Source organism: Gracilinanus agilis, chromosome 1 (genome assembly GCF_016433145.1).
Source record: "Gracilinanus agilis isolate LMUSP501 chromosome 1, AgileGrace, whole genome shotgun sequence".
Lineage (NCBI taxonomy): Eukaryota > Metazoa > Chordata > Mammalia > Didelphimorphia > Didelphidae > Gracilinanus > Gracilinanus agilis.
The window spans coordinates 148,440,039-148,466,983 of record NC_058130.1 but is presented as its reverse complement, the minus strand read 5'-3'; the positions used below and the strand labels follow the sequence as shown (position 1 = coordinate 148,466,983).

The 26,945-nt window shown below is 35.8% G+C and overlaps 1 protein-coding gene across 2 annotated transcripts; it reads right to left on the bottom strand.

Annotated features, from left to right (window-relative positions):
• Positions 1-2,830: 2,830 nt before the first annotated feature.
• Positions 2,831-26,876, bottom strand: C1H7orf26 (chromosome 1 C7orf26 homolog). Of its 2 annotated transcripts, XM_044657185.1 has the most exons (7): positions 26,678-26,869; positions 25,379-25,543; positions 22,519-22,684; positions 19,261-19,321; positions 18,794-19,026; positions 13,124-13,163; positions 2,831-3,814 (listed from the first exon to the last, which is right to left on the bottom strand). In XM_044657185.1, exons 1-7 carry the CDS (start codon positions 26,867-26,869, stop codon positions 3,589-3,591), a joined length of 1,083 nt encoding a protein of 360 aa, XP_044513120.1. In that variant the 3' UTR covers positions 2,831-3,588. The 2 variants fall into 2 exon arrangements, with proteins under 2 accessions (XP_044513120.1, XP_044513119.1); XM_044657184.1 differs by having other exon boundaries at positions 18,794-19,321; positions 25,379-25,600; positions 26,678-26,876.
• Positions 26,877-26,945: the final 69 nt, after the last annotated feature.

Here is a 26,945-nt window from a genome sequence, read left to right as displayed (position 1 = left end):
ACACTGAACTATTACCAAAAATTCTAACCTTTGACTGAAATTTCTCCAAATAATCATCTACAGTTGCCAATCTGGCTAAATCACTTTGGATTAGCATTTGCATGATTTAGATACTTCTCAAAGTCAAAAGTGCAAATTCTCGCATAAAGGAATATTATCTAACCTTAATATTCACACTCAACAATCCCTTACCTAATATTCCCCCTTAAAATATAACAGCCCTGAGTTTAATATATAAAGGTTACTGACTTTGGAATAGTGTATGATAGGCATCAGTCTAAGTGAGTCAAATTAAAACCTGTAACTCAAGACAAACCCTCAGCCTTTTATCATCACTCTTAACCCCTCATAATATACTGTTTGAGTTTGGTGTCATAATTCCAATATGCTCCAAAAGATGAATTCATCTTGGGAGCCGAATTCCTTGGTACTAATGGTGTGGATGCTGGCCATGGTACAAACCCAATTTTGAGGAAACAAGGGATGTTTTAAGACCCTGTACCAATAACAGAGATTACCTTCATGGCTCTTAGTGGCTAAGAAAAAGAGAAGAATTAATGGGGGGTAGCAAACTTCAAATAGTTCAAGAGCTATCATTGTTAAAAAGGACTAAATTGGTCCTGATTAGCACTAGCAAACAGAAGACCAAAAGGTGAATATTAAAAAGAGGCAAATACTGATTCAAAATGAAAAACTAACAATTAGAGCTCTTTAAAAAATAGAGAACTGGCTTGTGAAATAGCAAGTTTTTATTACTGTTTGTATTAGAAGAGAGGGAGAGCTAGGTAGTACAATGGCTAGAGCACTAGGCCTGGAATTATGAGGGCCTACTTTGAAATCTGGCCTCAGACACTCCCCAGGTGTGTGACTGGGCAAATCATTTAACTTCCCTATTGCCTGGCTTTTGCCACTCTTCTGTCTCAGAATTGATACTAAGACAGAAGGTAAAGCTTTTTTTTTTTTTTTTTAAAGTATTAGAAGAAAGGTTGAATGATTGACATGGGGTATTATAAAAGGGCTGGAGGTTGTACTAGGTGATCTCTAAGAACCCTTCCAATTTTTGGTCTAGGATTCTGTGAATCCATGTTTTAAGAGTTCTATCCAGAACTCTCTCAGCTAATCTATTCTGGCTCCCCAATTTTGTATTCTCAGTCAACAAAAGAAGTTATCGTATCCTTTATCTAAGTCCTAACCTAATGTGACCCGGAAAATTGTGATGATTCTTCAAGGTACCTACTTTAAAGAATGTTAACAAATGTAGGTTCCTCAAGTTAAATGAGCTTCTGAGTAACTATTAAAGGTTCAGTAATAGCTCCTTGTCACACCTTTGCACTGACAAATTACTACATTATTAAAGAATTAAGCAATTCATCACTCCAAAGGCAGCACACAAGCGTCTGCCTCATTCTACCTACATTTTACCTGCACTTAACTGGTCTCCACTGCCAAAGTGAAACATCATTTTCCATTCATTAGAGACAAATTTCCCCCCTGGCTCTTGTAAAGTACCAAGTAATATGGTCATTCATACTTGGTTTTGGAGCCAGGAAAGATGAGTTAGAGAAGCACTTGGTAGCTCTTCAACAGTACTGTAAATGGCCAGGGAAATGTCATATCTTACTCAGGAACAATTCCTTCTAAGCAAAAGTAGCCTAATTTAGATGTCTCTTTTGGTGCTTTTCACAAGCAGCTGGCACCATACTTCCATTTCATGGAAAAAAACATCATTCTGATCTTGTTCAGTTCTATGTACATTCTGAAGCTCATCAGCAAGAGATGGAGGCATGCACACCTCGCCCAATCCTGAAAAAAACAGTACCTCACATAAATAAACAATTTATGACTGATTTAAAAGGGAATCAGATTCAGGCAATAATGATAATGAAATCAAACTCAAAAAGAATGGTTATTTTCTTCAGGTACTGAAGTGGGAAATTAGGAAAATAGAATCCCCACATAATAGTCTTTAAAAACTACTGAAAAAATAGAAAGATCATGATTTTGTTGTCTTGAAAGATAGTAAAATACTTTTTAAAGTCACTGAACAGTGGGAAAATAGGTTCCAGAGATGATTCAAAGCTGAACTGCTATAAGAAAAAAGTTACATAGCAAGGTTAGCACCACTTCTTTCCAAGTTTAAGGAAACATCTAAAAGAAGGTATGTTAATCAATATAAACCAAATACAGCACTTGCTTTGCATTTTGAATAGCTAATATTTTAGTCTCATAAGATGTTTGGAATTTTGGTCTTTAGAATAAAAAATACACAGGAATGGATTAAGTAGTCTGATCTAATCTGGTCCTCTAGAAATTAATTAATCTTCTTTAAGTAGGAAACCATGAGTAGCTAAACCACAGAATTAAACTTGAATCCCTGTATCCAATCTGTCCCATAATTTCCAGAGAATGAAATTGCAATCATCCACTGATGCCTTCTCATTTCCTTATGAAATTTTGTTTACTTATGCAATGATAACATGTTAACTGGTTTGTATCCATATTCTTTTACTCCTCCTAAAACTAGCACTACATAACTCCTACTGATATACTAGGAAAAAACCCATAACTCAATGGGCCAATTTTATTATTGAAGGGTTATGGAATAAATACTGCACCTTAACAGCAAACCCAAAGCAGAAAAATCATACTCTCACTGACAAAGCAAGATATTAGCATGTTGTCAGTGGTGAATTAAAAGTTGTATTAGTTTGCTTGCCATGATGATCAATCATAGAAGCAGAAATCTAATTTGGGGCCAAATTAAATTGGCTTTTTGTAGTATACTAACATAAAGTCTACAAGGTTTCTTTTTTTAAAAAAATTTATTTGAACAGATAAAAGGAAATTTCAGAGACCTAGATAAAACAAAAGAATGTGCCTTTCCTAGATTGTAGGGGCAATCGTTATCTTTACAGGTTTCCTTTAACAGTGGAAAGTGCCATGTGTGCCTTGCAATCACAACACATCAATCTCTGGATTCTATATAGTTGCAAAAATAGACACTGTATCTTGCAGGGCCTCATTACAAACATTTACCAGGAGAAGAGAGCAGCTGGAGAAATGAATTTTCAAATCCTGCCATATTAGACTAGATTTCTTTTCTGGGCTTCTCATTTCTGAAAAGGCTCAGTAAAGGGAAAAAACCAATCACTTTTCATTATAGGCTCAGACAGCTGTGTGTCACTGAAATTACACATTGACAAGTGAATACAATGGTGCTGTTCATTAACAACAGGTTCACAGGACTTGTAAACTAAAAAAAGAAAATAAAACCTGAAAAATCACTTTGCAGAGGGGCCATAATTTTTTCCTTCATCCATTCAGTTTGAATTTTAAAGAATGTGTCCAAGTTTAGGGCTAATATGGTGAACCATCTGTTTCTTCCTAGTGCCCATTCTACTGCTATCTTGAAAGAATATCAAATCTTATAGATCTGTATAGTTCTGTTGGAGATGAAGAGAATTTTTTTCTAAAAGGTCTTGTTTTTAAAATAGACTGAAGCAATAATCCTCTTCTCTGTAAGGCTTTCGCTCAAATCCATCATGTAAAGAAAAATGGATTTGTGATTCATTTGAAGTTAGAGGTCATTTAACGGATGGGCCTGTATGGAAAAGTCATGCCTGGAATAAACGTCTGTACAGGATGGGCTGGGAGTGCAGGATGAGCTGGGTGTGCAGGGAGTGCAGGGTGTGCAGGGTGTGCAGCATGTGCAGGATAACCCAGTGGAGGAGTATGAATGTGAGGATAAAATCCTGGTGGCAGTGCAGTATGGGTTGATTGTTGCACTGGGCCTGAGATCACGAGCTGAAGCAGGCTGAAAAGGAAAACAGAAATATTAGATTGCTAATCCTATACTGTTAAAAATGAAGAACTAAAAAACAAGGCATAGTTGATACTCGTTCCTTTGGCATCAAAGGGAAATATATGGTTAGTTGAGAAACTTTTAGATGTTGGAAATACAGTAAGTCTACAGGAAATACCTGAGAACTAGCAAATGCAACTTCATAATTACCCTAAGACTGTAATATTCATCTCACCTCAAGTCCACTGTGAATGATATTTGTCAGAGTCCATGAGACTTTTTCTACTTTCCCAACTTTTCCTACTGACATTCCACACATCTTTCAGGGCCTACCTGAAGGCAACTTCTTCTGCAAAGCCCTGCCTAATCCCTCCCAACAATAAATTTCTCCCTTAAATGATTTCCTAGCCCTAATGTATTCTTATTTATACAATATTTATCTGAGTCTATGTTCTTATCTGCAGGAGACTGTAACTTCTTGGAGGGTAGAAGTCACATGTTTATACATATTCGCATCTCACCCAGTGCATGGGGTGTGCTTACTAAATGTTCCATAGATAATGAATGAGGTAGCTCTGGTACATCCTACATCTCTATAGCAATTGAAAAACTGAACTGTTCTTATGTTGGCTAAGAAGAACTCATAAAATCATTCAGTTCTAGATTTAATAACACTTTAGCAATTTGGCATATTTGGAGAGGCCAGGAAAAGATTATTTTCTGGATAGTTAACTGAAGGTTAGCCTTTTAGGTTGGTTTGATTGAGTTATGTAGTACTTTTTAAGGTCGTAACCTTTTCCTGGAAAACAAAACAAAACAAACCACTTTTCTGAGGCTGCTATAAACTACAAGTTATAGGTACCAATCTCTGAAGAATTCTAACTGACAAAGGACAGAAAGAGATGCACATAATGGATATAAGCAGACCACAACATATTGCCAAAGAATTATATAGAAGTTGTATAAAAAAAGTCATGAGGGAAAGGGATGACTTATTTTTTAAAAAGATGGACAGGTAATGAGTGCATGGGAACTGATAGACTGCCAGCATGATTTGTTAATAAGATACACAATGTTTAGAGCTGAAGAAGATGGAGTAAAGAGCCTGCCTTAACATCGGATAAGCCCCCTGTGAAGGATTTACAAGAGGAAATGGATAAGCCTTAGAGAGGATGGGGCAATGTTCTATATCACTGAAGGGAATCCTCTAGGCAGGTGTGAACTGGTTATGATTTATGCTTTTGGAAGAAGTACCTCCCTAAGATCACAAATCCACTGAATCACCAAAGTAGTCTTTTAACTATATTTTGTTTCAACCCTTTTTTGATGCAAATCTCTCTAAAAATGTATTCTACATTTCCCTATCCCTATAAATAGCATATTAACCATTTATTGATGGCTCAATGTAATTAGAATGTATAATTATAATACTGTGCCAAAGCTGCAAAGGAACACTGGACTAATTCTGTAGACCCAATATCATGTCCTAGAAGGTGTTTTCTTGATTAAGCAACTTTTCTGTAGGGCCATTTATGCATCTGTTTTAAAAGACTGCATGCAGAATATAACATTGCAGGGCTTCATGGATAGTAGTAATGTGGCTGTCTTTCTGAAAAATTAATTAGTGATAAAAAGTTTCAAGCAACCTTCGCCTAAGTAATTTTCATCAACTTCAATTAAATGATACCCTGAGAATTCTTCACCATTGCCAAAATTTTTTTATCTTTAACCTTTTTGTAAGTCTCGACTCTTAAAATCTGGCAAGTCTTATGCCAAATTCCTCATTATTATATATACACTAGATATTTCTGAAAAAAAAGGAAGTACTTCTTAATCTGAACAGAATTCCAATTACAAAGAACATTCAATTTCATTATAACACTGAAAATAAGAAAGCCAATGTTTAAATAGTCCTACACCATGGATCAATTTTCTCATGAAATCTCTTCTGAAAAATCCTTTTCTGATTTAACATACTAGTCCATACATGAGTGGCAAGAAGAGAGTCAATGTAATACTACCTGATACTAATTCTGCTTCCAAAGATCACTCTCAGCATCTCAACAACTGTCTAGCAAGATATCTTTTCTATCTTCTGGCAAGCTTATAACGCTGGACACAGTTCATAAGTTGTGCATAAAAAGGCAAGTTAGTGCATAAAATGCCCCTTTGCAAAGCTTTTGTACTAGCATACAGCCCATCCGTGCCTTTAAGTCACAATGGAGCTAGTTCAATACTGTAGCTATACTCTCCCAGCCTCGTTACTTTCAGAAGGACAAGGGAGCATGGGGAGAACATTACCTGATAAGTAAAAATGAAAACATTCTCAACCATTAGAAGGTAAAGACCAGCCCTGTGCAAAACTGTAAACTAGGGAAACCTTTTGGTGCCTTTCCACTTATCCTTCCCGGTTCCTTCTGTCTTCTGGAGGTCATACCTTCATGCCTTATTTTTTATTATTCAAAGCCTCCCTCCCACAAGGCAATTCATTCACAACTCTTTCCTCAAATTTCCTCCATGTTTCAAAATGTTATTTGTTATAAAATCAATTTGACTAAACCTAAGTAAATCCTCAGAACTCTTAATTATGATCTAGTTCTCTCTTCCCAAATATGAAGAGAATCACAGGATTTTAGGGCTTGTCAGGAACCTACTTCAACCCCCACACTGAGACCCAGAGGTTAAAGATCTGTTAGGCTCATATATAGCCAGTTATTATGATGGTACTCTCTTACTACAGTTATGCTACTTTTACGCAGGGTATGCCTCAACTGTTTATGGACAATGCATTTTAATAGGTTTGTCTGTCTTGAATCCCCACACTTTTCTCAAGTATTTGAATAGGATATACTCTAAAAGTAAGGGTGGCTCCATCCTGTAAGAATAGATTTAGTGAAAGTTCAGGGATGAGGAGCAGCAGCCAATTTCTCTGTCAATTAAAGGAAATTATAGGGTTTCATAAGCAGCCTTTTATCTTCTTTCTCAAGTCAATACTTTCCTAAAGGTGACTCCAGATATATTTGGTTGGGATATGTACAAGTAAAATAACTGAACCATGTTCTAATTTGTATATAACTACATATAACATTAAATGTGCCACAGCTTAATTTTATAAGGTTAATTTGATTTCAAATTACTAAGCCTAATTCTTTATTAAGTGTGTAATAACCAAGGTGGGCCCCAGAGAAGAGTAAAAAAAAAAGGTAATTCTCTCTCTTTACTGCAGAGCTAAGAGCTGATGGGTGTGGAACATTGCAGGTTAGCTTTACTGAATCTGTTTTCTGTCTTTTTTAATCTTTGTTACAAGGAATGACTCATTTTACTGAAAAAAAAAAAAAAACCAAAAACAAACAAACAAAAAAAACAACCAACAACCTGGTCTCTTTGGCTCAAAACCTCTTGGCATCATCTCCCATTCTTCCCTCCTTTACTCCAGGCTCTGATAAAAGAGGCAGCCCTTCTCTCTGCCAAGGCCAACACCTTATATTGCCATACTTGATCCCACTACCCCTCCCATCTTCTACAAAAGATCTTGCCCTCGACTGATCCCCTTTTTGGCTTGAATTCTCAAAATTTGGGGGAGAGAATGTATTTGGAAATGAATATAATGGGGAAAAAAGGTGTCAATAAAAAGTATGGGTTTTCTCTATTAAGTGTTTTCTTCCCTACTGCCCTTGGACATACTAACTTTTCCTCATCCTTAAAAATCTTCATTAGCCCCTAATATCCCCTTAAACTAATCCTGGTTCTCTCCTCTCCTTTCTCAGCCAAACTGATTTCTTATTGCCAAATCCAATGGTCTTTTCCAAGTCCTCCTAATCCTTCTGGCCTTATCTTGTGCATTTAATACTACTGGCCACCCTCTCCTAAATGGATATTCTCTCTTTGTTAATACCCTGTCTGATATCTCTTTGGCCTCCTTTGCTGTTTCATTATCCATGCCATAACTCTTAACTGGATGTTAGGATCTGTCCTGGATCCTCTTCTCTTTTCCCGCTATACTCTTTCTGGTGGTATTCTCAGACTACTAAGAGTTTGCCCAAAATCTATGCAGATGACTTTCAAATCTATATATATCCATCCCCAGTCTCTTCCCCAAATTTCAATTCCAGATTACAATTGCCTATTGGACATTTCAAACTAAATATCCCAGAGATATCTTAACCTCTGTATCTGAAACGGAACTCATTGTCTTTCCCCCTAAACCTTTCTCTGTTTCAAATTCATCTGTTTCTGTCAGATATACCACTATCTTTCCAGTGCCTTAAATTTATAATCTTGGCAATTATACTTGGCGACTCACATTCCCTCACCCCACACGGATGTTGCCAAACAGTTGCCAAATCTTGCCATTTCTACTTCTGCAATATCTCCCCCATATGATCTCCACTTATACAGCTACCATCACAGTTCAAGTACTTTTTACCTCTCTTTTATAAATTACTGTAACAATTTCCTAATTGGTCTCCCTGCCTCAAGTCCCTCACTGCTCCATTCCATATTATACACTGCTACCAAAATAATCTTCCTGAAGTGCAGATCTATGTTACTTCCTTATTCAACCAATTCCACTGACTCTATTGCCTCTAAGATAAAATATAAATTTAAAAATATATTTTAAAGCTAAACCTAAGGGCAGCTACATGGTATAATAGATACAGCACCTGGGCTAGGATCAAGAAGATCTGAGTTCAAATCTGACTTCAGATACCAACTGTGTGACCCTGGGCAAATCATTTAACCTGTTTACCTCTGGTTCTTCAACTGTAAAATAAAGATAATAGCATTTACCTCTTAAGGTTGTTGTGAGGATCAAAAAATGAGATAATAATTGTAAAGTGCATAGCACAGTTCCTATAAGATAGCAGGTGCTTAATAAGTGCTTATTTCTTTTTTCTCTTAAAGTCCTACACAACTTGGCCCCAGTCTATCTTTCCAGGCTTAGTATTACTTCCCCTGCTGTAATTTGTGATCCTGCCAAACTAGCTTCCTCACATGACACTCCCATTTGCCATCTCTTTGCCTTAGCACTGGCATTCCCTAATCCCTAGAATTCATTATCTCCTTATATCAGTTTTGTTCTCTTCCTTTATGATATAGCTGAAATATTATTTTCTTCATGAAGCCTTTCTGATATCTCCAACTGCTAATGCCTTCTCTACCAAAATATCTTATATTTATATATTTATTAGCTACATTAGCTATATTTAAGCTGTATTCCTGCACATAATTATCTCCCTGATTAGAATGTAAGCTCATCACAAAAAAAGATTATTTCATTCTTTGTACTTGTATCCCCAGTACCTAGAATGCTGTAGGAACTTGAGAAATACTTGTTCACTGACTGATGGGGGGTGTGGGGGAAGGATATATTTGGAAATTAATATTATATAAAAAGGTACCAAAAAAAATTATGGGCTTTGATGGAACTGAACAGCTTAAGATCTCTGGAAACTACAGAATTTCCCATATAAAACCTACCTCTATCTCTTTTTACCTAAGTTTAGTACCAGTTCATACTCTAATCTCAGTTCAAAAATCTCTCTTCATATATGTGTGTGTACTGTGACCTGACAGTATTATGCTCACATTAGACAAACACAAATGTTCATATTATTTGTTTGTCTTGATTTTGGATCAAAGCCATAATCTTCTTATGGCCAGAACACTTAAATTATGTTTTCTCCATTTGTTTCTTGGTGAAAAGATTGGAGGGCACCCACTTTTCTGACTATAAGGTGAAGAAGAAGGGAGAGAAAATGTAGAGGAATTGCCAGACACAAGTGAGTGCTCTCTGATCCTGAAACACTGAAAAGAAAACATGGTTTAGGGTCTCTAGCCAGAATAAAAAAACCAGCAAATCATCTGAACATTTAGAATAAGCTTTGAAGTCTAGTATGAAGAATCTACTATCATAAATTTTCCTTTTCTTGCACTTGTAAATCACATAGAACTCAATTTTCTATCCTGACTTTCTTATGCTTCTTTTTACTATGTCTTTTTACTATGCAAATTTTGTCATGTATCTCATAGTTTAGCATATTCCATATATGCAGCTGTCATCTACTATGTCAACATCACAATTCAGGCTGTGGGGAGTGTGCCTGAACTTGTTAGCAGGGTCTCTTCTGCAGATGGGTTTAGCCAGGTACTAAGTTGGCTCTCTAACTACTCTGCTCCATCCTCTCCAGCACCTCCCTAATCCTTTTCCTTGCTACAGCTTTGGTGCTATCCAATCCTCCTGCACCTTTTCCCTTTCCGCTCAGCTTCCCTATTGTTTGAAGGATACAAGCCCCTTAGGGTTTGGCTTTTATAACCTTCAATTAATGAGCCTTCTTTTTTCTGGTCAGTGAACTGACTAATCTCATCACATCTTTGCTACATTTTATGACTTAGGCTCTTTGGTGCACCAGCTCTCCTGGGCTTCTCAGTTGATATTCAGGTTATCAGCTCTGCCAGATGACTAGGTGCCAAATAAGCAAGATCTCAGTGAACCATTTAAAATTCTAACACCACACCATAGGCTTAATAATGTAAAATATGACCCATAAACAGTATATGCTAGAAATGAAGGGGTTGAATTTAATGTCTAAGTTTCCTTCCCACTCTAAACCCTTTGATTCTACATTTTGTCACAGTTATATACTGCCTTATATTGCTAATTAATAACTAAATTGGAAGCTCTTTGAAAGATTTTTCTTGGTGAGACTTTCAAAATCTCTAAGGTGCTGATAAGGAATTCTTATTCTGAAAAGAGCTAGACTAGATAGCCACTGGGGTCCCTTTTAAATAGCTGTTGAACTGAACTGAATGGTAAGCATGTTAAGGGCTAGATACATTTTGCTCATTCTGACAATTTTAAGGCTTCTTTTCCACTATAATTCCATTGCTTTTACTTAAAACTTCAGATAAGAGGGGCAGCCGGGTGGCTCAGTGGATTGAGAGCCAGGCCCAGGGATGAGAGGTCTTAGGTTCATATTTGGCCATGGACATGTCCTAGCAGTGTGACCCTGGGCATATCACTTAACCCCCATTTTCTGGCCCTTACCACTCCTCTGCCTTGGAACCAATATACAGTATTGGTTCTAAGATGGAAGGTAAGGGTTAAAAAAACAACTTTAGATAAGAAATGCAATCAAACACAAAAAACTGCAAATACTGAAAATACAAATCCTAATATCAGAGATTTAGAAGGCTATCCTCTACAAGACATAATCCCTATTTTTTAGGAAGACAAATTCTATAACTACTTCATGCTGGTATAAAACTATGTGGTCCCTAATAGAAATAGTTTTAAATATTCCTTGCATGCAAAATATGGATATCAACATATTCTCCTTCTAGTTAATGGGAAGAATTTACAACCTATATTCCTAGACTGATAAAAGTTATGAACAAATAGTTTTCAAAAGAAGAAATACAAATGATCAACAACTATGAGAAAAATGCTCCAGTTCAATAATAATATAATTGCAAATTAAAAACAATCCTAAGAGATTTCAGCTCAGGCCAATCAAATTGGCAAAGTTGATAAAAACATCAACAGTTGATGGCAGGGGGCAGCTGGGTGGCTCAGTGGATTGAGAGCCAGGCCTAGAGATGGGAGGTCCTAGGTTCAAATCTGGCCTCAGCCACTTCATAGCTGTATGATGCTGGGCAAGTCACTTAATCCCCATTGCCTAGCCCTTACCACTCTTCTGTCTTGGAGTCAATACTATGTATTGACTTCAAGATGTAAGGTAAGGGTTTAAAAACAAAAAACAGTCAATGGTAAAGGCCCAGAGGAAGACAGATACATTAATCTATTAGTGGAACCATGAAATGGTATGACCATTCTGAAAAACAATTTAAAACTATGCTACAAAAGTAACTAAAGTTTTCATAAACTGTGACCATAATATCTCACAATGGGCAAATATCTCAATGTCAGAAAGAAAAACACCACATAACAAAAATATTCATAGGGGCACCCTCTAGAAGCACCCTCTAGAAGCAAAAGGAAAAGGGGAGGGGATGGAGGGAGGTGTTCTTTAATTAAGAATACCTGATCAAATTGTGGTATATGAAATGATGAATATGAAGAACTTGGAGAAAGATGGGAAAACATAAATGAAGTGATGCTCGATGATAAAAAAATATAACCAAGACATTAGACACAACAAAAATGAAGCAGGTGAAGGCATATTAACTCAGATTAACTGCAATGAGCAATCTTGATTGTTAGAGATGACATAATATACAATGCTGCCTCTAAGTAGGCAGGCAGGACAACAACAGTTATGGAATGTAGCATACTATTAGACTGTCAGTCAGTTTTATTTAATTAGTTTTTCTTAAGTTATAAGATTTAGGAGAGAATGTTGGGACATGTGCTGTTAAAAAATACAAAAGGGATCAAAAAAAAATATGGGCTACAACTAAATGATCTAAGACTATCAGACAAAAGTTGTGACAAAAAGTCCTTTTATGAAAAAGCAACAGTGCTACTAAAGTGACGAAAAAAATGTTTTGTGATCAGATATGTAACAATGTAATTGGATAAGGCAGGAACTTATCACAGAATATAAAAAATGAAATTTTCAGGACCATCACCTAAGAGGGTTAACCATACTGGGTGTCACAGGAACCTACTTCATTTGTAGAATCCTGAGTGAGGCAATAGGTGGTTTTTTTTTCTAGATTCTAATTTAACCTTGTTAAAGTAACCCATACAACTATGCAGTTCTGAGTTCTAAGATTTCACAAATGTCAAATGATTATATGACTATAACTTGATCTAAACACAAACAAATACGGTGGATAGCATTACTATTTGGTCTTTGGTAACTAGTTTGCTTTAAGGCATTTTTTGATCTCCCTAACAAGAATTATCAGTGGGAACAGAGAAAGTAAAAAGACCAGGATTTAGAAATATATTCCCCTCCAGCAACTACAGTTTCCACTGTAAATTAACAAATTTTATTTTATATTAAAAATCAATCCCACTTGAGTTTTGCCCTCTTAAATGAATCTGCTAAGGGCTAATCTACCCTATTAGCACTGGCAATCAAACTTCCAATTCAGCAAATCTGAGTGATCAAAAGCTTCAGTACATTTACTTCATGAGGCACATACACATTTGCTCACTGAAAAGGTTAATAAGAATCTCTGTTTAACCAAACTGTTTATTCTCAAAAAATAGTTGAGAATATGGAAAGGCTAATTAGAATGGCAGACATGAGAAAGAATCTGATTTAAAATCAAACATCACATCCATAACAAAGGCCAAGTCCTAATTCAGGCAAAGAACATGCTGTTTAAAATGTTAAAATGGAAACTTACTTGTTATGTGGCAGCCTGGAACATAACGTTCTCAAGTCATCTGAAATCAAGAAGAAAAATAATCAGGAAAAATACACTAGACCAAAAAAAGGTTTGTATATGTTTTCTATGATTTTCTGGTCAATGGACTTTCTAAAAAACCCTAACCCAGAGAATTATCATTTTATCAATAATTAATTACAATAGTAGACTTCTACTTGTATTGGTTACAGAAGAAAGGATCTTTCTTTTAATTCAGTAGAATTATAAAATCACAGAGAAAAGGCTATTTTATTCAATGTGATGAGTTTAGCATGCTGGTCAGATTCTCAAACATGAATCTCGATAGTGCAAAGTTCCAAATATGCATAGAAAGAAGAATCCTGGACAAAGCAGAGAATGTCAAAGATGCTACAAGGTATGACCAGAAGACACCCATACAACTCTCCAAAGAATATTCCTCAAGTTACTGCATATATGCTCAGATTCTTAAATGTGGTAATATTAATATGTGTTGCCAGTCCTATACAATAAGAAGTACTGCTAGAGAAGGATGATCATAGGAATTCTCTTTATTTATTTGACTGTGAACTCGGGAGTTCTGGAGATATGAGCAAAAAAGAGCAAAGGACAAAAAGAGCAGAGGAGAAAGCAATGAAGCCTTTTTCAAAAGTGCTAGAGAATATGAAAAACTTCTGAAAGCAAGGTGGAAAGTCAGGCCATTTATTTATAACTATATTCTTCATTTATTAAACTTTAGATTTTAGTACAACAAAAAATTACAAGAAAATTTAAAAATCAGAGAACTAGAAGCCCAAAATAGTACTTCTCATATTATCACTCCACAAGCTAAAAAATAAAAAAATAAAAGACTGAGTTCTTCATCTTTCCCTAAAAGATATTAATTTGGCTTACCCTAGAAGTTATAGCATCTAAAACTCTATCAGACAACCTGAATATAAAGAGGGAAACTATAAATAAGTTAAGTGAACATAAAATGGTATACCTGTCAGATCTCTGGGAAAGGAAAGATTTTAAAACCAAGCAACAGTTAGAGAAAATTACAAAATGTAAATTAAATGGTTTTGATTATATTAAGCTAAAAAGCTTTTGTACAAACAAAAATAATGTAGTCAAAATCATAAGGGAAACAACAAATTGGGAAAAAATCTTTATAACAAAAAACTCTGACAGGGGTCTAATCACTCAAATATACAAAGAGTTAAATCAATTGTATAAAAAATCAAGCCATTCCCCAATTGAAAAATGGGCAAGAGACATGAAAAGGCAATTCTCAGGTAAAGAAATCAAAACTACCAACAAGCACATGAGAAAGTGTTCTAAATCTCTAATAATTAGAGAAATGCAAATCAAAACAACTCTGAGGTACCACCTCACACCTAGCAGATTGGCTAAAATGAAAGAAGGGGAGAGTAATGAATGTTGGAGGGGATGTGGCAAAATTGGGACATTAATGCATTGCTGGTGGAGTTGTGAACTGATCCAGCCATTCTGGCTGGCAATTTGGAACTATGCTCAAAGGGCTATAAAAGACTGCCTGCCCTTTGATCCAGCCATACCATTGCTGGGTTTGTACCCCAAAGAGATTATAGATAAACAGACTTGTACAAAAATATTTATAGCTGCACTTTTTGTAGTGGCAAAGAACTGGAAAGGGAGGGTATGTCCTTCAATTGGGGAATGGCTGAAATTGTGGTATATGCTGGTGATGGAATACTATTGTGCTAAAAGGAATAATAAACTGGAGGAGTTCCAGGGGAACTGGAAAGACCTCCAGGAACTGATGCAGAGCGAAAGGAGCAGAGCCAGAAAAACATTGTACACAGAGACTGATACACTGTGGTAAAATCGAATGTAATGGACTTCTGCACCAGCAGCAATGCAATGACACAAGACAGCTATGAGGGATTTATGGTAAAGATGCTACCCACATTCAGAGGAAGGACTGCAGGAGAATAAATATAGAAGATAAACAATTGCTTGAATGCAGGGGCTGAGGAGGACATGATTGGGGATGTGGTCTCAAAACTACCACACTAATGCAACTAACAATAATTTGGAAATAGGCCCTGAACAAGGACACATGCTACAACCAGTAGAAATGTGCGTCGGCCATGGGTGGGGGGAGAGCGGGGGGTGAAGGGGAAAGTAGGGGCATAAAGTATGTAAACAGGTTAAAAATGAATATTAATACATGTTTAAAAAAAAATAAATGACTTGCCCACCCACAAAAAAAAAAAAAAACTCTATCAGACTATGGCAGACAGAAGTTCCACTGATGTGGATTGGACAGCTTGCCTTTGACTTCTCAAAGCACAACCTTGGGGACTTTTGGCAAGAACTAATCAGTTCATCTTAATTACCAGGAAGATGAGTGGGGTAAGATTAAAACTGCAATGTAACTTAGATCCTAAATATATACTTCACAGGGTTCAGAAGACTAAAAGCAAAACCTTTAATCACATTCATAATAAATCAGAAAGCCACAGCAGGACTTCATGTAATATTCACAGTAACCATGTAAGCTAGAGTAACTTTATACTAAAGGTTACAAAGGTTACGTCTGGCTACATATCTAAGAGAAGACATTATCTATTCCTCAAAAAAAGTACAGCAGGAGTATATATAGCCATAAAATCACCATATTCTAGAAGGACATTAGTCACAAGCAAAGAGGATATTTGCTCAAAAGGGGGAAAGTATTTTAACAAACCCCTTGCCTCAAATTTTCCCCCCTCTCCAATCCATTTTCTGACACCTGCCAAAGTGATTTTCTTAAAGAACAAGTCTGACCATGCTACTCCTCTACTCAATAAACTAATAAATGTTTATTGATTAATTGAATAAATTCCAGTGGCTCTCTATTACCCATAGGGTCAAATACAAGCCACAGTGGTTCCTTCACAACTAGCTCCAAGCCACCTTTCTAGTCTTATTTTAAAGATTAATCCTCTTCTAATAACTGTTTCTCAAGTGTCTGATCTCCTAAACTCTTCATCATATAGAAAATGTTATCTCCCTAATACATGTATAATCCAGATTGAACTGCTTCTCAGCTCCGGGAAGGGGGGAGAGAGGAAGGGAAAGAGACAACATGAATCATATAACTTCTGAAAACTTATGTGGAAATTTTTTTATTAAAATAAAGATAAAAAAGAAAAAAAAAAGAAAATGCTATTTCCTATCTCTGAGTCTTTATACAGTCTCCCATACCTAGAAGGTACTTCCTTCTCATTTCTGCCTCTTAAAATACTCAGTTCCCTTCAAAACTCAAGTACCAGTTTCAACAGAAGGTTTTTTTCTGATTCCTCAAATGCTACTCTCTTGTTTTTATTTTGTATATATTTATACAAATACCCCTAGTGACTGACACATAGTAGTATCGAGAATAAATGCTTGTTGGGGGAGCTGGGTGGCTCAGTGCATTGAGAGCCAGGCTTAGAGACAGAGGTCCTGGTTTCAAATTTAATCTCAGACACTTCCTAGCTGTGTGACCCTGGGCAAGTCACATAACCCCCATTGCCTAGCCCTTACCATTGTTCTGCCTTGGAACCAATACATAGTATTGATTCTAAAACGGAAGGTAAGATTAAAAAAAAAAAAGAGTAAGTACTTATTAATTAACCCTTATGTAAATTAGTGCTTATACAAACCAGACAAGGAATGAATCTACACTGTCAATAGGAAAAGGCAAAGTAGAGCACCATCTGATGATTCTTTTTCTTTTTTCCATGATCATTCATTCTATTTGTTGAAGAGATTTAAAAAAACCTTCCTCATCAAAATTTAGATACAATTTTTTCCCATTCCACAACTTTTTTGTATTTAAGTATATAATTCATATGAAATTAATTGTGCTGTATAATTTAAGATGTGGACTTTGAAATCTACTTTCCATCTTTTTTTTAAGAATAATAATCTGATGATGTTACAGCCCCAACTGCTTAAAAATTATATATATATATGTATACACACATATATATATACATATATATATATACACACACATACATATATATGCTAAGCAAAAGTGATAAAAAATAACCTTGAAGGTCGAATAGTTATACCAAATCATTTCCTCAGCCTCCCTAAATAATATTGAAGTTGCTTGATAATTAAGCATGTTTTGAGTATGATCAAATCTCTTACTATGCATGTACAGTATTAGTTGCTGAATTTATTTTACATGTAATGACTTATGTGGGTAAAGGACAGTTTTCAAAAAGTCTGCCCAAGAGACAGATGACTCATTGGATAGAGGACCAGGCTTGGAGACAAGAGATCCAAATTCAAAAGGAGACCTGAATTCAAATGTGGCCTCAGACATATCCTAGTTCTGTGACCCTGGGCAAGTCACTTAACCCCAATTGCCTAACCTATACCAGTCTTCTGCCTTAGAAGATACTTAGTTCTAAGACAGAAGGTAAAGGTTAAAAAAAGCTATTCTTTTCCAAAAATATAACTAGTGTTAATGTGAAGATTAATGTATAGCTCAGAGTGAAACTCCAGTAGTTTTTATTCCAAGCCAGGTCTCAGATCCAAGAGCTCTAGAAGAACAAGGGATTCCTGATGTAACAATGATGCTGTCTCCACGGTGCCTATCCTCATGGTTTCCAAAGGGCTAGCCCTCAAACAACAGTGAAGCTAGGGAGTGCAAGTGTTACTATCTCCATCTGACAAATAAGAACACCAAGACCCAAGAATTCAAGTTCTTTGTCCACAACCCCATGGCTAGTAACTGGTAGGACCAGGCCCTGCCCTCTGCCTCTGGCCTTATTCCAGTCCAGTGTTTGTTCCTCTACCCCATACTGTTCTTTATCTAAGCCTTTCTATAAGGCTATTAAAGACAACACTGGCAAATAGGTGAAACAGTGATATCAATAAATGTGAGATTTTTATCCCACTCCAAACAGGTGTCCTAAAGAGTCAGGACTGATACATGAAATCCAAAACTTTGACTAACCTCTAGTTAGCCAAGGAAAGAGAGGATAAGCCCAGAAATTTGTTGATTGGACAAATTCTTCCCCTTTCTGAACTTACTTTAATTTATGCTTTCAATGTTGTTGTTTTTTTTGGTAAAGTAATGCAATGTATAGGTAAAAAATGTTTGTGCCAACTTTTTTAGTTGATAAAATTCTCCTAACATTTTGATGTCATTTAAATTTTAATTTTAATGGCTACTTAATACTTTCCAAAGATACACTCATGTATAGAGCATTTAATAGTTCTTCCTTCTCATCCCTTCTACCATCTCTTGACTTTTTTAAAAAATAGATACATTTTGTTTTTAACAGAAGACATAAACTGACAAATACCCCAAAAGGCCTTGATACAAAATATATTCCTAAAATGTTTACTATCTCTTTAGTCCCTTTAAGAGGTAAGTGTTCTAATGGCAAAGAATTTTTTTTATATCAGAGAGAACAAAATACCTAAAATCTAAATGTTTTGGTATATATTATGAAAAGGATCCAAGATCTGGGCTTTTAGGACAATGAAATTTTATTCTTGGCATGTGTGCCAAGATTGTTAAACCCTATGTACTAATTTCTTCCTTTCAATTGGAACAATTCTTACCTCCATTAAGGACATGTCTAATACCCAACCATCTGCTGTTACGATGAGTAACCCAACTCCTGACCTAAGTACCTGACAGCTGAAATCACCTACCTCTAGTGCACAGCAAGGCTCCAGATGCCATGGCCACCTGTAGAGCCTGAGCCAGGCGGTCAAGAGACAGCTCAATTTCTTTGGAGGCATTGAGTGGATTTAGTTCATCAGATAATCTATTAATCTCTTCAACCAGGGGAACCATGTGATCAAACAGGACCAGGCCCAGCCGTCCATATAAATTCTTCTCTGTTAAATGCACCTGAAGCATCATTAGAACCTGCAGAACACTTAGATGCAGTTTTGAGTATAAAAGGTGGAAGTCCCTGTCGATTCCTGCTACAGATTCCTTGGTAATTTTATTGTTCATGTGGCCATTTGGTAATGTGGTCTTCTTTTTTCTCTTGTAAGCAAGAGGTGCCTTCACACACCAGCGAATCAGTCCTGTGAGTGGGGTTAGCTCTAAAAATCCAATTGGGAGATTGGCTGCAATTGGGGTATTTAAAAAGGTAATGAGTATCAAACGGGGATCCTCAAAGATCCAGTTGACGATTACCTCAAGCAAATCCAAAGGTGGAATTAGATCATCTGAAAACAAAAAAAAAAAGCCCATTAAGACAGAAGAAGTGACAAAGGGATAAAAAGTTAAAATCAACCTTCATTATGGCTCAATTTAATTCCTAAATTTAATACAACTTCCTACCAATGGACTTCCAAAGCACAATGCCTCACAGAGATTCAAGAATGTGAGCACAAGAATAATTATGTTTCCTTTCTGAGTGTTCCTTTGTGTCTATATTGAGGCATATTATAATATTAATGGCACCAAGGCCTTATGCCACAAACTCTGTGGCAAATGACAGAGTCTAAGCAAAAACAGTCCACCCATGCTTGATCCCTAAGACCTACCCTGACCAGACTCATGACCACTGTGATTCCTCTGTACTTGTTAGAATCATTCATGAGATCCTGCAGCACTATAATGTCTATAAGTATTAGTGCCTGAGGGCAGATAATTCCTAAAACCTGCTCAATACTACTCTGAACCCTGAACCATTAGAAATTAAGAAACCACAGAAGAGTACTACCTAGAGGATGCTCAAAAGTCAGTCCAAATTATTGGGCATGTATACCTATGAATATCTGCACACCATCAGTTAATAATAGCACAAAAGTACTTATGGACCTGTGTAGGTATGGGTATGTAAATCTGTACTGTACAGCTACAGATCTATTAATTTATTTAGTTACATGATACATCTTTATCCTATGGGTTTTGTCATAATATTCTGTTCAATTTCCTTCTGTGATAATGAGATTAAATCTACTTTACCCATCTTTAGATTTAATCACCAAGGGTGAAAACATCTCCATTTAACTCACAAGTTGGGTGGTCTGTGACCCACATGTGCTAGAGTGAGTGACAAATCAAAATTTACTGACTGCCTCCTGGGCAGTCCTAAGAAAAGCATCTGTTGTGATTGGACACATAAACTAAGAGGAAGGCACAGGAAGTAACACAGAAGAAGCTCCTTTAAAAGAGAGCTCAGTGAGCTCAGCCTCTCTTCTGGGTCACGAACGGGACCTGAAGGCTCTTCTGGTTCTTGACCCGGACTTGGAGGAGCTCTGGAGCTGATGAGACTGTTCTTAAATCTTTACTTTGGAATTCCACGTGATGAGTGTAAAGACTGAATCTTCCTGAACTTCTCTTAAGGAACTTCCCTTTCAAAAGAGACTCTGTGACTGAAGTTTTTGCTTCATATGCCTCCAGGGCCTTTGGGCCTAGGTCCTCGGTTCAAGGCTTGGCCTTTTTCCAATTAAGAACTAGTTAGATCTGCTTGGGTTAAACCAGGGACCTAAGTGAATTATTTAGCTTGACAGTTTAATTATCTTACCTTATCCTCTCTCTAAATTTCTTAATTTCTCTCTCCTCATTTATAAATAAACTTCCGTAAAAGTCATTTTGACTTGAGGTTATTCTTTAATTGGGAATTGACAATTATTCAATTCCCTGGCGACCAAACCTTTTAATAAAATTCACCCAATCAAAACCCCTTTTTACCCATTACACTTCTTAAAAGACAATTTAATATATCTATGAAGAGTTTTAAATTTTGTTTCTAAAGCTGTGACTGCCCACAAATATCCAAAGAAACAGGAATCACTCAACTTGAAAACAATCTTTTCAACTAAGTACCATGCTAGAAAAACATCAGGTAATGTGCTGAAATGAAATGTCAGTAAAAAAGAGTGGCACAAAACTGACAAAGTAGCTTAAGAAAAAATAATGTGCTGTGTTTACCAACTATAATGCACAACCCCCCCCACCTCCAAACTTTCTTCCTCATAAGTTGTATTGTGGCAGGAGCAGTTCTAAGGTATTCAAAGATCTAATAAAGATAAAGGAATAACTATGAACTGTGTGTTGAATTAAATCTGCCTGCTAAAAGTAAATTAAACGACCAATTGTTCATACCTTTTAACTACCCTAATCAAGTGGAAGATTGTGGAAGGGAGGGTTCAGTTATTATGTTTAATTTCCTGTTTTAGTAGCAAAGCAGTTGTGAGGAAGGCAGAAAATATGCAAATATTGCATTCACTTGTTGATCCAGTCAATTATTTTTACAAAAACTCATTAAGGAAAATTAAATTGTTTAAAGAACGGCAGCAGAAAAAGCTTGATTGAAACAAATGTCTAAATAACTGAAATCAGGCAATAGGACAATGCTATTAAATCCATTTAGTATTCATTCTTGCTAAATAAACAACAAAGCTATGTTTTTGTAGTTTCAATGAATTGCTTTTAAGGTTAGGATTGACTAAGACCCTACCTGTTAGTCACTGTGATCTCAATAGGGAAAGTAGTTACAGGCTGTAATTTAAACATGAGGACAGACATCTAGTACTTTCCCAGTTATAAAAGTTTCATTGTCCATGATATATCCAAATGCTAAGCAAGTGGATATTTAAGGACTTCCACTACATCTCATTAAGGAATTCTCATCTCTAAGGTAAGATACCAGAGAGAAAATCATATTCTCAACATCCTTCCTTTTTCCAAAACCATACAATGAATGCCTTTCCAAGCCATTCCATTACTTTGTACATTTTGAATCTGTTGCAAAGGTGTTAAATAAAGATAAAGACCAAGTTCCATCAGAAATGGAAACTTAGTGGGGCAGCTAGGGAGCTCAGTAGATTGAAAGTCTGAAGGTCTTGGGTTCAAATTTGGCCATGGACATGTCCTAGCAGTGTGACCCTCGGCATGTCACTTAACCCCCATTTCCTGGCCCTTACCACTCCTCTGCCTTGGAACCAATACACAGTATTGATTCTAAGGTAGAAGGTAATGGTTTAAGGGGAAAAAAAAGAAAAGAAATGGGAGTTAGGGCCTACTCTTGCCATCTAAGTTCAATTTATATTATCTACCTTCAGTTTACTACCTACAAGAAACATTTACAAATACTGGAGATGGTGACTGAAAGATGAAAGGAAATTCCTCTCACCAAGTCACTTCATGCTGGCTCTCAATAAAAAAGATAAGTATGTGAAATCTATTCAATACAAGTATATATACATATATAAAAATATAAAATAAAATGAAAAAGAAAGAAGGCAAAATATTGTAGGTGTACTAAACATAGATGTGTATTGGGCATTATCAAAGAAGGAAAGAGAATTTGGAAGATGTAAGTAGTACTGTTAATTTTTTTCCGTAAAATTTATCATTAAAAACAGAAAATTGAAAGCTTCTTAGAAAAATAATTTTACATTTAATGAGTTACCTGAGGAAAGGTCATATAGTGCAGTAACAGCTGTAATAAACTGGCAGCAGAAGCGAGGACTGGCACTGAATATCTGTTTCAATGTCTGAATGGATCCTGGCACCAAACTACAGTAGTCATCAACTAAGGCCTTTGCTAACCTCACACAGTAGCCCGCAGGTGTACGCTGAAAAAAATTTTATAATACAAGTAGTCACAAGCACTTTGCAACAACACATAATTAGTTTTTTAGTTTTTCCACCACACAATAAGAAAGGATTTGAGACATTCTTGACATATTCTTTTCAAGGATTCTTTAGAAACAGAGATGGGTTGGCAGGGAATGAATAATCAGAGGAATTTCAATACTTCAAAGAGCCATGATTTTTGGTAGGAGGAGATTTTCTCTACCAACAGATCAGATCATAAACCTACTACAGTTTACTAGATGTCCTTTAAGAGTTGATGTAGAAGAAAAATTCATTATCCTAAAGCCAACTTGGTGAGGAACCCTTGACAACCTTAGGTGTGTTAGCTCTTGGAAAAAAGTATTTCCAACCTGAGAGGTCCTGTTTCAGCTCATGATTCATTAGCACAGCTTTGGACCTTCTTGCCAAAATGTAGCATCAGAATAGGCTTTATTGGTTGTCTAACCTGGCTTAATTTGAGATTACAAATCTTTAGTATTTTGTAGCTTTTGCAGGATCCCAGGTGAGAAAGATCCAACAGGCACTAACCTAGAGTTGTCATCCTTCATCACACCGTGACCTCATCAAACAAGAACTGATATTTTACAGGAACTTGAGGAATATCAGGCATTTAAATTTTCTATTTAAATCAGTGATTCTTAAACCTTTTCCATTTGTAATCCCCCTGGAAGGTTTCTGTAATGTTCCTATCCCTATATATTTCCAAGCTAAAAAACCCCCCTCAGATTTAATCCTCTATATACTGACAGTAAACAGCAATTCAGAACCATGTAACTTCAGCCTCTCATTTGGCACTGCAGAAGACTTTAAAGAAGGAAGTATAGAAGGTACTAATTCATATGTATTACAATATGCTCTACAGTATGCTCCTGGTAATACTAAATAGCCATTCAGAACTGAAGCTTTGGTTTTATCCCTTGAGTTCTGAACCTCATCTTGAGGCATACTGGTCTAAACTAATTATTTGGAATTACTTTCCTGAATATTTCCTGAAACTCAGGGTCAAATAGATAGTCCTAAAATGAAGTACAATGAATTCATAGTGTAAATCTTGGTGGGTGACCACACATAGGTCTACAAAGACAAATTAACAAGCATAAGGTTTCCTGTTGCCAGTATAATGTTGAAATTTTCTCTCACTGAGTTATAGGAACAGAAACGAATTTAAAAAAACTTTTAAGTATAATAATATTCCAATACTTAAGATTCTTCAATAGATATATGATCTTACTCAGGCAAGTATTCTTTCCATTGGTGCAGATGGAAACCCATCTATATTTTCCTTTCATATAGTTTGTGTTCATGTTCCTGCATAAACAATCTACTCATTGTACTGGAAATATTCCTTTTAAAAAATATTTTATGGGTACAAGTACAACACCCTTATCTCACAATGCTCAATGTAATTAGAACTCCTCTTTCAATCATATATTTTCCAAATGATATCTTCCTACCACAAACCTTTCAAAACATGCCATACATCTAAATTACTAACCGTATTAAAAATGTGAGGGATTGCAAACCATATGCTTAATAAATCAAACTATTTTTGAATTTCAGAATAAAGCAGGACATAAAAGACATCTATTTTGTATTAATTTACAGCCTACGTTGAATTAATACATATGCTTGAAAAACATTCTAATTGCCACTGAAGTGTCTAATCCTCCCCTCACCATACTATTTAATCCAAACTATGAGCTTTTACTTTACCTTACAAAATCTGGTAGATCATGATCTGTTAACATGATTGAGAAATGAGATAGTTTGATTAGCCAATCATTTTGGTTTGTAAAGAGTGGTGATATATACCACACATAAATTACTAGTTTTTAAGAAATTAGAATTTAAAAAATTGATCACAGTGTAACTATACTGAACATTTCATTTTTCTTTGATGATTGATGAGTCCTCTGAAAGACTCTTACATATGAAAGATAACACAATAATTGTATTATTATCACTGTGTAAGGCAATTCGAAGCAAAATAACAAACTCCTTGTTTACTAGTGTAGTTTTTTTTTGGGGGGGGGAAGGAAGGAAATATATACTAAACTAAAATCTGTTCAAAAACTAAAGTTTTAAATTTAACTTTTGGTATTTAAAAAATTCTACACAGAGACTTACAAGATATTTTTTAAATTCTCTATTGTATTTAATTGAAGAGAAAAAAAAACCCTGTTATTATCTTATACTGTGGCATTTTATCTTAAATTGAATTATTTTAAACTTTCCACTATTGTACATAACCAGACAGATGTTTTAAAGTATGGAGGAGATCCTTTGAATCCTAATGAGGAGACCATAAACTCTAGGAGGGCTTAAGAAAATTGAAAAATTCCAGTTTAGCATTCCAGAAACCTGGAAATTGATTTTGTGCCTGTCCTAAGTATCATTTGAGCAGTGTTTGGATAAGCTTATTAACAAAAGTGTGGCCACCAGGTGGTGATATTTTCTCTGGTCATAGAAGCTACCAAAGAACCATCTGAAGAGAAAGCCACTTATATCAGTGGAGGGAGTGTCCATACAAATGAAGTCAGGGTATTCATGATTTATAGTAATTAAAAAATAGTAGCAAAGAAAACAAAACTCATTAAATTTTCTGTGAACCAACAAGACCTTTCCTTACAGTTGTCATTTGAAAAGTGTTTTTTTTAAAAAAGGAATTTTACCTGTAGCCAGGATGCAGCACATTCTAACACAGGAATCCGACACACTGCCACTGCCATTGAGACCAACTTTCCTAGTAAGACCATTCGGCTATCATCTGCTTTGTTCCCTTGAGGACTGAAAAGGGATGAGAAAATAATCTGACGCACAGAATCCTTGGCTTGCTCCTGGAAATAATTGCACATGATTTCAAGAAGTTGAAGCTCCTGAAGTGAATTTAGCCTCTGTGAAATAAAAATGAGGAAAACCAATAAAACTTGGTATTTCTACATTACTTAATTAGCACATCAAGAAATAAGCATTTTGTTATCAAACATCTCTACCCCTCCCTATAAAACCCCACTCACAACTATTGGTTATTCTATTTGATTTCTGATTACTCCCAAAAAATTCAATGGTGGAGAACCTGAGAATCAGGTTCAGTGTTTGTGATCACACAGTTGGGCTGAAATTTAGTCCATTCCTTTAATACAAGATTAACCATAAAGGTCAAACTGCCCTTGTCTTCATATTGTAGATCTTCTAAATATATTTACAAATGTGTACGTCCCCTCCTCTCCCATTAGAACGAAAGCTCTTTATGTAGAGAGATGCTTTTGTCTTTATATTCCCAAATATTTGGCATGTCTGACACATATAGTAAGTGCTTAATAAATGCTCATTGGCCAACTGATGTACTGCAATGCTCTAACCATAGCTAAGGCTGCTCTTTGTCTCTGCTATTTTTTAAAGCTGAAGATATTAGTAAATTATCTTCAGAAATTCAAAGGAAAATCAAATAGTTAGTGGTAATATATAGTAAGATATATAGTAAGCTCCTCATTAAACTGTGAACTCCTTGATAGGGAATGGCCTTTGCCCTTTTTGTATCCCCAGATATTAACACAGCAACTGGTATATAGTAGGCATTTAATAAATGTTTATTGACTGACTACGTTAGCACTATTATATTAGATTGGTCAATAATAAAATCCCTCAAAGGACAGGACTTTAAAAAGAAAAATAATATTCCTTTTCTAAAAAAAAAAAAAAGGAAAGGAATTTTAATTTTTAGGCCTCTCAGGCAATTTTTTTCTGGTAAAGCATTGTTGCATCAGTTATCCTTTTGTTATGTTACTCATTAAAACAGCATTTAAGTTGCAAATGGACAAAGAAATCAAATATATATTATATAGCAGGAGGGTAGAGGCCCAAAGAATGATAAAAAGCATACGTAATATAAAGATGCACTAAATTATTCTGACATTTATGAAAGTCAGAGTTTTAATATCTACTTAGCCTTCTGAATCCTAACCACATACCTTAGGTTGAGAATTGCGCTCCTTTGGAACCTGAAATATGAATTCTTCCAAAAGTTCAATGGGACCTTTGTCCACAATAGGAAGAGGTGCATTTTGGAGCTGACTACTAAAATAAATGTCCAAATGATATAACACTTCCTTAGCTGCGCTTAATGCGTCTCGGCGGATCAAGGAATGGCGAATGTCACTCATTGTGGTTCTGTGGGGGGACAAAAACAAGGACTGGTTTATTCCTCTCCCAAACTACAGCATTTATTTATCCTTATTT